This window comes from Natator depressus, chromosome 7 (assembly GCF_965152275.1).
Source record: "Natator depressus isolate rNatDep1 chromosome 7, rNatDep2.hap1, whole genome shotgun sequence".
Taxonomy (NCBI): Eukaryota; Metazoa; Chordata; order Testudines; family Cheloniidae; genus Natator; species Natator depressus.
In genome coordinates, this window is record NC_134240.1 from 36498549 (window position 1) to 36512887 (window position 14339).

General features: G+C 42.5%; 1 protein-coding gene across 1 annotated transcript in view; it reads right to left on the reverse strand.

Annotated features, from left to right (window-relative positions):
• Nucleotides 1-14339, reverse strand: part of CFAP92 (cilia and flagella associated protein 92 (putative)) — a 131331-nt gene that overhangs the window by 67168 nt on the left and 49824 nt on the right. Inside the window, exons 3-6 of the mRNA XM_074958126.1 lie at nt 11674-12012; nt 8126-8325; nt 4394-4459; nt 31-238 (exon numbers count right to left, since the gene is read on the reverse strand). Of these exons, the coding sequence (XP_074814227.1) occupies nt 31-238; nt 4394-4459; nt 8126-8325; nt 11674-11977 (778 nt within the window). The 5' untranslated portion in view covers nt 11978-12012. The remainder of the gene's footprint in view (nt 1-30; nt 239-4393; nt 4460-8125; nt 8326-11673; nt 12013-14339) is intronic.

Genomic DNA, 14339 nt, shown 5'->3' on the forward strand with positions numbered 1-14339 from the left:
AGGAGTGTGGCTATTTATATTAATACTTACCAATAGCATCTGAATCCTCTACTGGTGAATAAGGAACCCTGGGTTTACTAAACCTAGCTTTTGCAGAAACTTTGTCCTTGGTATCCCATATCGTCAGAGTTACTTTGTGATCTCTCAGTTTTATTAGAAACTCATTAGTAACATGAATATCGATACTGTGGTTCCAGGACACCCATATTTGGTCATTTTCAAACCATGGTTTCACAACCTAGGAAGAACAGAGTTGAAAAACATTAATGAATGTGAGAAGTACTGAAGAAAGATTCACACAATGGACATTCTGTTGCCATTTAACGGCGGATATTAAGGGGAAAGGATCCATTAATGACCATATTTTAATTGAATTTTTAAAGAGCCTTAGAATTACAAAACGCCAGACATGTGCACAGGGAGCAGTAAAACATTTAATTAATTCAAGGGGGCATGGATTATACAGCCACTAGATAGATAGTGTAGAGTAAAGCACAACATAGCACCCCATATAATTTTTCCCACTCAGAGAGCAATTGGCCATCAGCTGGGAGAGGGGTAACAAACTACATTAATAAAGGTATGTGCTAAAAATTAATGAAATTGCTCTTAAAGTGTATATTAAAATTAGATCATGCTGGGGGTTATCAGAACCTTTTAAAGAGATCTTGTATGTAATTATGAGTGTGCCAGCTGACTGTCACAGCAGCACATTTTGCGGAGCAAATCAAAATGGCTATATCAAACCAAATTCAGATTTTGCAAAGATGTGGGATCAAAACAGAAGTTAAACAGCCAATAAGAGGAAGAACATATATTGAAGACTGAATGAAATACTACAAGTTTGTATATACACATTTTTAAATGTTGACTTACTATAGACGAAATGAAAGCCCAAGCGCTAAAATCCACCCTATATTCTACAATATATTATCTCATGTGTCTTTGATTTCTAGGGATGTAACTCTGACATCTTTTATCAACATGCAATTGACTTTAAAACATTGTGTTGTTTCACCAGGAGGTGAAAAGAAAACCTGAATCTTAAAGAAATGGGCAAGAAATCAGACAGCCAATCAGAAGGGCTGGGAATACAGAGGAAAAGATGACAAACAAGATATAAGTTGGCCTTTTTGCATCCATTGTATGAATACGATATTACATAATCCGAGTGAAAATGTAAAGCCTACAACCCTTACTCATGGGAAAAGTTAATAAGCCTACCCACATAAGTAAGGTGAGTGGGCAGGATTTGGTCCCAAATCTATTTCCAAAAAAAGCCTCAAAACCTTTCAGCTGAATATTTGAAAGTAGACATTTGATTTTATATATGAAATTTCAGTGGGAGTTAATTTGTCAAACCAATGAAATCACTAGGGCTATTTTGGTAAATAAGGGCTGGATCTTGGAACAAAAAATTTCATTTCTGTGAGTTAGCCATGGCCTCTAGGACATCATACCTGAGCGCACTCTTTCCTCCACCACCCCCAATCCTTCCTTTATTTATAGAGGACCTTAAATGGCCTAACAAAATATCAGATATGTATTTCTATCCGTCATATCATCACCTATTGTATAGAGAGATTTCAGAGTAGCAGCCGTGTTAGTCTGTATCCGCAAAAACAGGAGTACTTGTGGCACCTTAGAGACTAACAAATTTATCTGAGCATAAGCTTTTGTGGGCTACAGCCCACTGCATTGGATGCATGCAGTGGAAAATACAGTAGGACAATTTTATATACACAGAATATGAAACAATGGGTGTTACCATACACACTAGAACGAGAGTGATCAGTTAAGGTGAGCTATTACCAGCAGGAGAGGGGGAAAAAACCATCTGATTTGTGTCCATTTATTCTTTGGCCAAAGTGGACAGTCTCTACGTAAAAGAATAAATGGACACAAATCAGATGGTTTTTTCCCCCTCTCCTGCTGGTAATAGCTCACCTTAACTGATCACTCTCGTTCTAGTGTGTATGGTAACACCCATTGTTTCATATTCTGTGTATATAAAATTGTCCTACTGTATTTTCCACTGCATGCATCCAATGCAGTGGGCTGTAGCCCACAAAAGCTTATGCTCAAATAAATGTTAGTCTCTCAGGTGCCACAAGTACTCCTGTTCTTTTTGTATAAAGAGAATGTCATAACATAATCTTCACTTTTTCACTGGCTTTTTTTTTTTTTTTTTTGCTGCACAGCTCCCTCCATCTCTAATTTTCCCCATCCCATTTCAAAACACTGCTTGAAACACACTTCCTCAAGGTTTCCTAAAACAAGCAAGGATCTGATCTTCCTTTTTCTGATTGTTTGCAGTCTTGTTGTAGCCATCCTGATCCCAGGATATGAGAGAGTCAAGGTGGGTGGGCAATATCTTTAATTGGACCAACCACTGTTGGTGGGGACAAGCTTTTGAGCTTCACAGAGCTCTTCCTCAAGAAACCCCTCTTCTGGCCTTCAAACAACTCGCCAAGCTCATTAATCAGAGGCTAGTTCCCCACAGACCAAGATAAACCAATTCAAAGAGGCACCAGACCCTTACAGAACAACAGATGCAAACCCTGCAGGCATATCTCCACTGCTCAGATGATCAATATCCTCCACAATGCACCTTTCAAGATCTATGGGTCCAACATATGCCTAACATAGAGCGTACCTCATCTAGTGCATCAAATGCCCCAATAACAGCTATGCAGGTGAAACCAGACAATCACTTTGTTCTCAAATGAACTCACAGAACAATGATAAAGACAAAAACATGTTATCACTTGAGGATGACCACATTTCACAAAGTGATCACTCCATATCTGGCCTCTCAGTCCTCATCCTCAAAGGCAACCTGCACAACAACTTCAAAAGAAAAAAGAAAAGGAGTACTTGTGGCACCTTAGAGACTAACCAGTTTATTTGAGCATGAGCTTTCGTGAGCTACAGCTCACTTCATCGGATGCATAGCATATCGTGGAAACTGCAGAAGACGATATGCTATGCATCCGATGAAGTGAGCTGTAGCTCACGAAAGCTCATGCTCAAATAAACTGGTTAGTCTCTAAGGTGCCACAAGTACTCCTTTTCTTTTTACGAATACAGACTAACACGGCTGTTACTCTGAAACTTCAAAAGAGGAGCCTGGGAACTTAAATTCATAACTCTGCAGGGGGCTAAAAATCATGGACTTAACAGACACACTGGTTTGATGGCTCATTACAACAATTTGTAACATACACTGCAGCCTACTACCCCTCCTTTACCCTAGAACTGCAGAGGTGTTAAGTGCCCACTTCATATTAAATGGTCTCCTACAGCATGTGTGAATCTCTTAAACTTAATCTGTTCCACTTTGTATTTAGCTGTGACACTGCTTCTCCAGACCTGAGGAAGAGCTCTGTGAAGCTGGAAAGCTTGGTTCCCTCTACCAACAGAAGTTGATCCAATAAAAGGTATTACCTCATCCACTTTGTCTGTTACTTTTCTCAGTCATTCACAGCTCACATTCTCTAGTATCCTCATTTCTACTAAAAAGCCTAAGTCTCTAAGGTGCCACAAGTATTCCTCCTTGTTTTTGCTGATACAGATACCACTGTATCTTTTTTTTTTTTTTTGGCTGATACAGCTACCACTCTGAGACCGCTCACTTCTACCCATCGATGTGCCTTTGCGTGATTCAGTGAAAATCACATAAGATTTTTTGTAATTTTTCAACGTTTAAAAATGTTTGTACGTGCTGAATGATTTCTGTTCAAAGATAAAACTTACAAATCATTGGCAGCGCACAGATGGACATTTAGAAAAAGTGTGGGATTTTTAATTGAAAAGTTAATCTCGTAAGGAAAGACAAAATAGGTGAGGTAATATCTTTTATTGGTCCAGTAAAGGACATTACTTCCCCTACCTTGTTTCCCTTATCCTGGAACCACTACAGATACAAAACTCATGGTCTGTTTGCAGTGTTACTGTAGCCATGCCAGTCCTAGCATACGAGACACAAGGCAGGTGAGGTAACATCTTTTATTGGACCAACTTCTGTTGGTGGAAGAGAGAAGACTTCGAGCTTCACAGAGTCTTCCTTGGGTGCTAACATCACTTGTTTCAGGTCCTGAGGATGGGCTCTGGAAAGTGTACCCCTTCTGCAAACAGAGGTTGGTCCAATAACAGGCATTACCGCACCTCCTTTCTCACATTTATGTCAGACCTACTATTTCAATCAGCGGGTAGGCTGAATGGTGAGGGAGGCTGAGATTATGAACACTCCTGCCTCATTTAGTGCACGGTTTATATGGAACGCAATGAGTGAGGCATCAGGTCATACATTAAACAAATAATACATTAAAAAAGGCATCCAGGGTCTATAATTCTCCATCTCAAACTCTCCTACAGTTTTATATCCACTCACTGAGGAAATTAGTGTTGTCGACTGTTTCTGCCTGTAGCGCTCTGCTTGAACCTGTGCGGTCGACGGCTAACAGAAAAAGGGAGCGGATGGCAAAAATAGGAAGGAAAAGAAATGGAAAAGCGAAATGACAAAGTGAAAGTACCTTAACTGCACTCTCTCAAGCTAATATACCTTTCTATCATTCATATAAATTGAGCATTTTAACTGCATATGTAATGTACCTGTTTTTATTATGTATTGCCAGACATCATATCAAACAACAATTTAGAAAAAATCAGCAACCATAAATTCACTCAGTTGCACTCTTTAAGGAATGCAGAAGTTTATATACCACCATTTTGACAGTACACACTTGAGAATCCATGCAATGTACGGACAGACTGCTCAAGTTGTGTCTGTGGGTACCAAAGGCAGTATGAAAAGACCAGCTATCAAAGTGAGGAGGATAACATCAACCAGGCCCGTCCCTTGGTATTCTGGAGCCCTACTCAGCCCCACCATGGGGGGGGGGGCGGGGGGGCTGGCTCCAGGCCTCGGGGGGGGGGGGGCTGGCTCGGGGGCAGGGGGGAACCACCCCCCTGCACTCAGCGGTGGCGTGGCTGGGGCCGGGTCACTGCTTTCCGCCATCGGTGAGTGCAAGCTTGGCCCTGCTGCAGTCCTCAGGGGTGGGAAGGGACAGGGCTGGGGAAGAGCAGGGGCAGGAAAAGGCGGGGCTGGAGCAGAGCAGGGGCAGGGGCTGGAGCCGCACGCAGATGCGCAGGACAGCCCTATACAGCTGTGTACTTTGCGTATGGGTAAGGACAGCCCTGACATCAACATTAATACATTAAAGTTTCAGGCCGTGTTCAGTGTTGATCACTGATAGGTGGGCAGGGCAGGATTCATTGTCAAATTAAAGGGCAGTGGTTTCTGGGCAGGAAACAGACTTTCATCCACATTATTCAACTATGCCCTTCACCTGGAAGCAATTTCAATTTAATTTTCCAAGATGGCCCTTATTAAGTTGTGCTCTTGAAGCAAAAGGAAGCTCAGTGAACTGTGCCAAAGACTGAAATTGCTCAGTGTTCTTGCCCCCACTTTCTGCACTTCCTGAAGCATAGCTGTAATTTTCACTGGAGTAATACAACAACAGCTGTGTACTAGTGAGTTAGCTAACACTGGACTGTCAATACTCAAAAAGTATCACTCCAGGCACAAGTGTTCTGAAGGAGCTGGTGAAAATGTCACAACTAGAAACAGTGCACATTAAAGGTAGTTAGGCCCTAAATACCTTTGAGGATCAGGGCCTTGGGAGCCTAAGTAACTTAAACACTTTTGAAAGTTTTGCCCCTTGGCAAAAAGAAAGGAACTAAATTCACTCTTCCGTCTTACAGCACCTCTTCTGTGCTATAGCTTTAAGAGAATTCTAAGCATGGAATGTACATATTACAGTACTAAGTTTTTTGGCCTTTTGAAAAAAAGCCAATAATAATAACAGGGCAAAATCAAGTTTATGCCCTAGCGAGCATATGCCCTAGCGGAAACAACAAAAACATTTCAGTAGATACCTTTCGGGGTTTTTTATCATCTGTCTCTAACTGAAAATATAAAAGCACACAGAAGTTTTTTCTTTTTTTTTTAGTTTAGATAACAACCCACTTTACAAATAAGGGGGACGATAATCAGGGGGCTGAGGTCCCTTTATGCTACAATACATGTCTTATTCACATCATCATAACAAGTAAGTTTTCCCCTCAATTCAATGTTTAAAAAAAAAAAAAGAACCTTTTTGAACACAAAGCTCTGAAGTTAAAATTTTCAGCCAACTATGGCTACATTTCCTATTTTAGTTTGAAAAAATCTACAAATTAAACCAATCATGTTGAGAGATTAGAAGGAGAAATAAGTGATTAATTACACTTTCAAAGGTTATATTCAAAATATTTATTTCTCCCATATTCCTCAACTCTTACAGAAGTTATTGGTAGTTGAGGACACTCAACAACCTGCATTGTGCATCTCTCTATACAGTAACTCCTCACTTAACGTTGTAGTTATGTTCCTGAAAAATGTGACTTTAAGCGAAATGATGTTAAGTGAATCCAATTTCCCCATAAGAATTAATGTAAGGTTAGGTTCCAGGGAAAATTTTTTCCCCAGACAAAAGACTTATATATGCACGCACACACACACAGAGTATAAGTTTTAAACAAACAATTTAATACTCTACACAGGGATGCTGATTGTGAAGTTTGGTTGAGGTGGTGGAGTCAGAGGGTGGGATATTTCCCAGGGAATGCCTTACTGCTAAATGATGAACTAGCAATTGGCTGAGCCCTCAAGGGTTAACTCATTAATGTAGCCTCACGCTCTACAAGGCAGCACGAATGGAGGGAGGGGAGACAGCATGGCAGAGACAGAGACACACACCCTGTGTGCGAGAGAGAGAGATGTGCATTTCCCCTTTAAGTACGCTGACACCACTCATAAGTACAATACCTTGTTAAGTTAATCAGCAAACTGAGACCACAGCAGCGGCTGCCAGGAAGCTCCCTCTGTCCTGAGCCCTGTCTTGTGTCCCCCCCTTGCTCTATCGAGATGGGGTAAGCAGGGTGCAGGAGAAGGGGGGAGAGAGGAGGGGGACACCCTGACATTACCCTACCCCCTTCCCCCCCCCCCACCCTCAGCAAGCAGGAGGCTCTGGAGAACAGCTCCAAGGCAGAGGGCAGGAGCAGCACATGCCAGCAATTGATAGCCTGCTGGGCGGCTGCCGCACAGGGAACTTAGGGGAGAGGGGAGCTGATAGGGGGGCTGCTGGTCCACCCTAGTTCCAAGCCCCCACGAGCTAGCTCCAACGGGCTGCTCTTCCTGCAAGCAGTGAACAAAGCAGGTGGCTGCCAAACGACTTATAAGGGAGCATTGCACAACTTTAAACAAGCGTGTTCCGTAATTGATCAGCAACGTAAAAACGTTAAGCAGGACGACTTTAAGTGAGGAGTTACTGTACTCATTCTGGAGCTTTGATTCAAACAATTCTACAATATAAAGTGTTTCTACATTAGTATAGACTGAACCTATAAAAATGTGATATTATTAGGAAATTTCTTAGGAAGTTACTAGGAATATAATTTAGCTTCTACAAAACAATCCACTATTTTGTAAGAAAAATCACTTAAAATATTTCAAGTTGATTAGATGATTTACTTTGCATATGTTTTTTTCAAACTGAAGTCTTATTAAGGAATAGGCTTTCAATATGTTGTAAAGAATTTAAAGCACAAATCTCAAACCTTGTCTACACACAGATTTGTAGTGGCATAACTACTTCAGTTACAGGTGTGATCTCTTTACGTAAATAGTTATTCCAGTACAACCCCTAGTGCAGAAGCATTTATACCGCTATAAAGATGCCTTAAATCAGTGTAGCTTATTCATCTGTCTTGTATGGGAATAAACTATATCCATATAAGCACCTTTATTTCCATACAATTAAGTCCATACTGGTCGAGTTAAATAACTTGTGTGTGTAGACAAAGCCCAAGTAGTGCTAATAAAAGTATGAGCATGACTCACCTACATCACATTTGGAAGCATTCTCCTGACTCCACTACATGAAGTACAGGACTGTTCAGTTTTAAACCGGTATGACAGCCACTTTTGCATAAATATTTCAGAAATATCTCTTATGCCAAATAGAGATCATAGTAAATAAAAACTAGTTATTCCCAAAATTATAAACATCATACTATTTACCTTGGATTCACATTCCACAAACAGCTTGGCCACCACACCAAACAACACCAAATCAAGTTTCCTAGGCTCAACATCACCTGGTAGAAGGAAGTACTCAATGTGGTAGTAACGCCGCATTTTTGGAATAGCTACTGCATCTTTCCCAGCATTAGACTTTTTTCTCTGCTTGTCAGTTAAATTGGATGGCCTATGCTTTGGACCTAGGAAAAATATTTATATAGATTTAGAGAGTTTCAGATCTTGTCAAGCTCAGCACAGCAACAGAGCCTACAGCCCTAAAACTCCCCACCAACTATGATCCTATGCTACACAGACAACTTGCATGGAAGAAGCAGAACTCCTTACCACACAATGTTGTGTTGCCTATGTACACTCCTGCTACATCCAGATACCCCATTCCACATCAGAACCACACCAGTTCTGTTGCAAAGTTGCCCACAGGCCAAGGAGCTAGATTTGCATCTAATAACACTATTCCCAGATTAGTAATTGATTATATTTTTGATAATATAGCTCACAAATAATAAAGGAAACAGAAAACCTGTAGTTAAAACTTCAAATCTATTTAAATAAAGAAAAGAAACCAGATAAAAAGATGTGCCTGTCAAATAGATAGTTACTGGTGAAAGAGTTTTACTAGATTTAAGCTTAGTCCTGCTCAATCCACGGGACAAATATCCCAAATTTCCAATGAACGCAATATCACAAATAATAGTAAAACCAAAAACACAATGAACAAATGTTTGTTAGTAGCCTTCCACGGGACATTGCTGAGCTATGTTCTGTTTAGGGCTTCCAATTAATTGTAGTTAACTCAAGCGATTAACTCAAAAGAAATTAACTCAGTTACAAAAATTAATCACAATTCATCACGGTTTTAGTCACACTGTTAAACAACAACAGAATACCAATTGAAATTATAAATATTTGGGGGGCGGGGTTTCTACATTTTCAAATATATTGATTTCAGTTACAACCCAGAATACAAAATGTACAGTGCTCAATTTATATTATTTTTGATTACAAATGTTTGCACTGTAAAAAAGATAAACAAAAAAGTATTTTTCAGTTCACCTCATACAAGTTAACTGTAGTGCAATCTCTTTATCGTGAAAGTGCAACTTACAAAAGGGTTTTTTTTGTTACATAACTGCACTCAAAACCAAAACAATGTAAAACTTTAGAGCCTACAAGTCCACTCAGTCCTACTTCTTGTTCAACCAATCATTAAAACAAACAAGTTTGTTTACATTTACGGGAGATAATGCTGCCCACTTCTTATTCACAATGTCACCTGAAAGTGAGAACAGGCATTCAAATGGCACTTTTGCAGCCAGCATTGCTAGGTATTTACGTGTCAAATACCCTAAACATTCATATGCCCCTTCATGCTTTGGCTATCATTCCAGAGAACATGCTTCCATGCAGATGACGGGTTCTGCTCCCTAAAAATTCAAAGCAGTGCAGAATGTAAAAAACATCTCAAAATATTTAAATAAATGGTATTCTATTATTGTTTAACAGTGTGATTAATCTCTTATTTTTTTAATCATTTGATATTCCTAGTTCTGATGTCTCCTTATTTTATATTCTTTTCAATATTCCTTAAACATGATGTTTCTGATCCTTTGAACTTTTTCTATAGATCTGCCCTCACAGTTTAAAATACAGGTTTCTCTCTCTCCCCCCATCCCAAATATTGTTTTGGGAAAACAGGATCAGGTCTTCAGATGGTGTAAATCAGCATAGCTCCACTGACCTCAACAAAGCTGCACTGATTTACATCAGCTGAGGAATACATGGTTCATAGAGTCATATCATATCAACCAATATTAGCTGTCCAGATTCACTTTAGCATTTCTATTCAGCCATCTGGGGTTTCTCTACAATAGAAAAATGTATAATGCAGATCCAGCCCTTAAGTCCATGGTTTATAACTAACAGACGTTTGAGAGGGAAAATGTTTTTTTCCCTCCCCCTTGCCCCCCAAGTCTGAGCTAATCCTGCAGCCTCTCTCTGTACAGAATTGCCCAATGCTGTCAATAAGAGTTCCACATGTGGCTTCAGAATCAGGCCCATAACCTAGTCTTCACCTCCACTAAGTTGCATATAATATCAAATTTATCACTTGAGTTTTTTGCTTAGTTTCAGTTTTCATTACAAACTACAAACTAAGTCCAGGTTTGCCAAAAGGTTCAATGATGTTCAGAACCTCTTGAGTAAAACCCAGGACCAATTCTTAGTTCCACTTTAAAATCGTACAAAATTAATGGCTATACATGATCTTGACCTGTAACTAGATGAAGTTATGACAGAATCTCTCTTACAGATACTGGTTTTGTCCCACATATAGTCATACTATAATCCAAATGATTGCTTGCATAAATCTTTAGCCTTCACAGTGAAAGATGCATACAGGGAACTGTTAGAGTCCATTGGAAATATATTTTCCTGGTTTTTAGTGCTGATGTACGTATTAGTTGTAAACACTGAACTGTTTGGCAGCTAACAATCCTACAGAATTATTTTAATGAATCATAAATTCATCTGATTATACATGATGCATGAAAAAAGAAACAGTATCACTATTAAACAAAAAGTAATCTGTATCCTAACTAAACATTGTCATTCCCACAGTTGTATAAGTATCAGTAATGCTGGAGAATATGCAAGAAAAGATCCTGAAAGTAATAATGTTCATTATATACACCTGAAGGGAGACCAAGATCTGTCAAATAAACAAAGGACAAAAATGAGAATTTTCCAGACAATAGGGAATTTTAAAACTATAATAAAAACATACTGATTGGGAACATCTGCACATAGATACTATGGTAGCAGGTGCATTAAATATTTATACCTAAGTTAGATACAGTACCTAACCCACCTTTCCCTTAAATTACAATGGAGGTCAATGGGACAGCTCACAATGAATAAAGATTAGCATAAATTCTTGCAGGACTGGGAATGCTTGAAAAGGTGCTTCACTGGAAAATAAATGTATAGATGAGGTACAGCATAGCAGCAGCTGCCCAAGCTACTCTATACTGACACATCAGGTGAGCCTTAACCTTGATCTAAGGAAACCACGTTTAGAGCTAAAGGAAAGGAGTTTAACCTCCATACCCATTAACCTCTTGGCCACATCAGTGAGATTATAAACACAGGAATCAATTACAATGACTGCTTTTGCAATGATTGACTAAGACCATCAACTTGAATAACATTGGCTACTGAAGAGCTATCAAATGGTAAAGGTTTTCAGTCACTATGACTTAAGCCTGAAACTGAATCTAATGGTAAAAGGCAAGGCAGGGTCCCTCCCCATCACCATTCCCTTGAGCATCTTCTATATAATACTATAAAATTAGCAAGTCAACAGGACAGCACAGTAGTATTATAAGGGTGAGGAGACCCACACACAACTACAGCTAGAAGGGATATAAATGAGCCAACATCCTTTCTGCAGTTTGCCCCCCAATCCCATCTGGGTCTCGAGATGAGCCACAGGGGTTAAAAGAACAGGAGGGGTCATGTCTGGTACCTACCTGCAGCCATTGGCACAGCTAATGAAATTGAGAATGTACATGTTACTGTGTGTGAGGTGTCAAGTTGCTGCAGGCTCTTATCAAAGAACAAGGGCCCGCTGTCTTCGTCCTCGGGGGTGGGGTGGCCACCGTCCCCAAGTCCATTTGGGGTTTCAGTTTCAAAGCTGCTCTCAGAGCCAAGGTCCTCCAACTCCACTTCCACCAGTGCTTCTTCCTCTTCCTCCACTATCTTTGTCTTTGAATCCTGGGCAAGAGGTTCTGCCAACTCTCCAGAGACGTCCTCCTCTTGCTTTTGCAACACCATCCTATGGCCCAGTCACCAGCACCTTGGTTCTCTGGCTGAAGAGTAGAAAAGGACAAGCCCTTATTCCATTGCTGCTGTATACTGGGAGTGAGCAGTCATCTCTGCCAGTGCCCATGCAGTGGCAGGGAAGAAAAGTTTAGGAGAGGCAGAAAAACCTGTTACTTCTCTCTCAAGAATGCTTTTAAACCCACACATAAAATATCCAGGGATTAATTCCTGGAGGCAGGGAGAAGCCACACAAAGGTCTCCAAGCAGCAGACCAAGGCAAACAGCAAGTCAACATACTTGGCAAATAATAAAGCAAAGCACAGAAAAAACACAAAGGAAAAATGTGTTCAGCTAGTAGCTAGCAAGCTACCGAATTTTTAAAGGGAAGAGAGATTTTTTCATGGGAAAGGATGAGTAGGGGCAGGGGAAGAGAGCTTAAAATAACTTCCCCACTTCCCCCACCCACATATAAATCACCAAGGCCCTGATCCTGCAATCACGAAGGCACGTGCTCGGAACCTAGCACAGTAACCCCTGGCCAGAGCAGTAACAGAGGGAAAGCCACCACCCTCCCACGGTACCAGGGAGAAAGTGCCTTTTTTAAACAGCGAGTCCATTAGGAAGACGCTGCAATTCCTGCCCCGAGTGGTGGGTAGCTGGTGCGGGCTTGCGGCGCTCCCCGGGAGACCGGCAGGCGGCAGCAGCAGAGAGCACACCCGGGTTATTAGGGGAACCTGGGTCTCAGTCGACCCGGCGCTGCGCACACGCACACACAGATACCCCTCCCACCAGCAAACACAGCCTCTCTCTTCTAACCTGCCTTTTTAAACGTGGCGTCCAGGCTGAGGGAGGCTCCGCGTACCAGAGCCGCCCCCAGCCCGGGCAACAGCAGCCAGAGGAGGAGAGAGTCCTCCAGTTTCCTCGGGCTTCTTCCCCGCAAACGTCCAAGGGGCTCAGCGCCCGCAGCTGCGCTGCGGGGAACGCACCTTTCCCCTGCCCCTGGAAGCGGAGCGGCGAACGGGGCCACCCCTACGCCGGGGTCCGGCTCCCCCAGCCTGCCGCTGGCAACAGAGGGTTCCACGGCCTGGAACCCAGCGTTCGCGTGTCCCGTCTCCCGCCGCCTCGCCAAAGAGTCCCCGTTCCGCTCGGCGCCCGAGCGCGCACGGATCCGCGGCGGGGCGAGGTGGCCGTAGAAGTTGCCCGGCCAGAGCGAAAGCCGGGCTGGGAGCTCGGGGCAGAGGCGGGTCTGACCGGCTCACCCGCGGGGAACGCCAGGGCGTCACTGCGGCGTGGGGAGGGGGCACAGGGGTGCGGGGCGGGGAACCCCATGGGCGTGGGGTGAAGGCACGGGGGGCGGCCGGGCGGGGTACACTGCAGGGATCACCGGGGCGCAGCACGAGGAACGCCTGGGTAGCACCAGCATCGCCGTGACCATCACCCACCGCAGCGGAGGGCAGGGCGAGGCCTCAGCAGGGTACAGCCTCGTGCACTTCAAAGCAGGGACCATGCCTGGGGCCTTCTTTTGCGCCTGTGCAGGGCTTAGCACACTGTGGGCGGAAATGGAAACAAGAAACGAATAATAGTAATAACAGGGCACACCAGCGGGCCTTGTGCAACACAGTATATTACAGAGACAGACTGTAACTGGACGTTGCCAGTGCCAGGTCTCTTTTAAGGCACTAAGCATAGGCCTTTCAATAGGCCCTACTGCCTGCGGCAGTGACAAGGCACTAAACACAGCCCCTGTAATTTGCCTAAATAGTACCAGTAGAAACTGTACATGTGTATGAATTACTGCTCGGTCTAGCAGGGACTTTATGTCCTCATGCTGGCTCCCCTTTCCAACGGCCAGCTGAGTCCTGGCTGGAGCAGTGCTTCAATACTGACTGAGAAGAAGGCTTAGTTATTAAATCAACACCCAGCTCCTACAGTCCTATTGGTCTACTCCAGAGTCTCCTGTCCACCTTCAGAATTAGCTGAACCTTGCTTAGTTTATGAGGCATGACAAAAATTACATCTGGTGGGAGTAGGGCTGCTAGATTGGATTGATTGTGAGCTAGCTGATGAGAAATAGATGTTCTTCAGTAATGGTCAGCAGAGCCTGAAAGGAAAACAAGGAACACTACTTAAATAAGTCACTGCTCGGAATAGGGAATGAGATGCTGATTCAGGCAAAGGCACTGGAAGTTTAGATGTCTAGTTAATATTCTGTAGAGCAGGGATTTTCAAATTTTTGTACTGGTGACCCCTTTCACATAGTAAGCCTGTGAGTGTGACCCCGCCTTATAAATTTAAAACGCTTTTTAATATATTTAACACTGTTATAGATGCTGGAGGTAAAGTGGGGTTTGGGGTGGAGGCTGTCAGCTCGTGA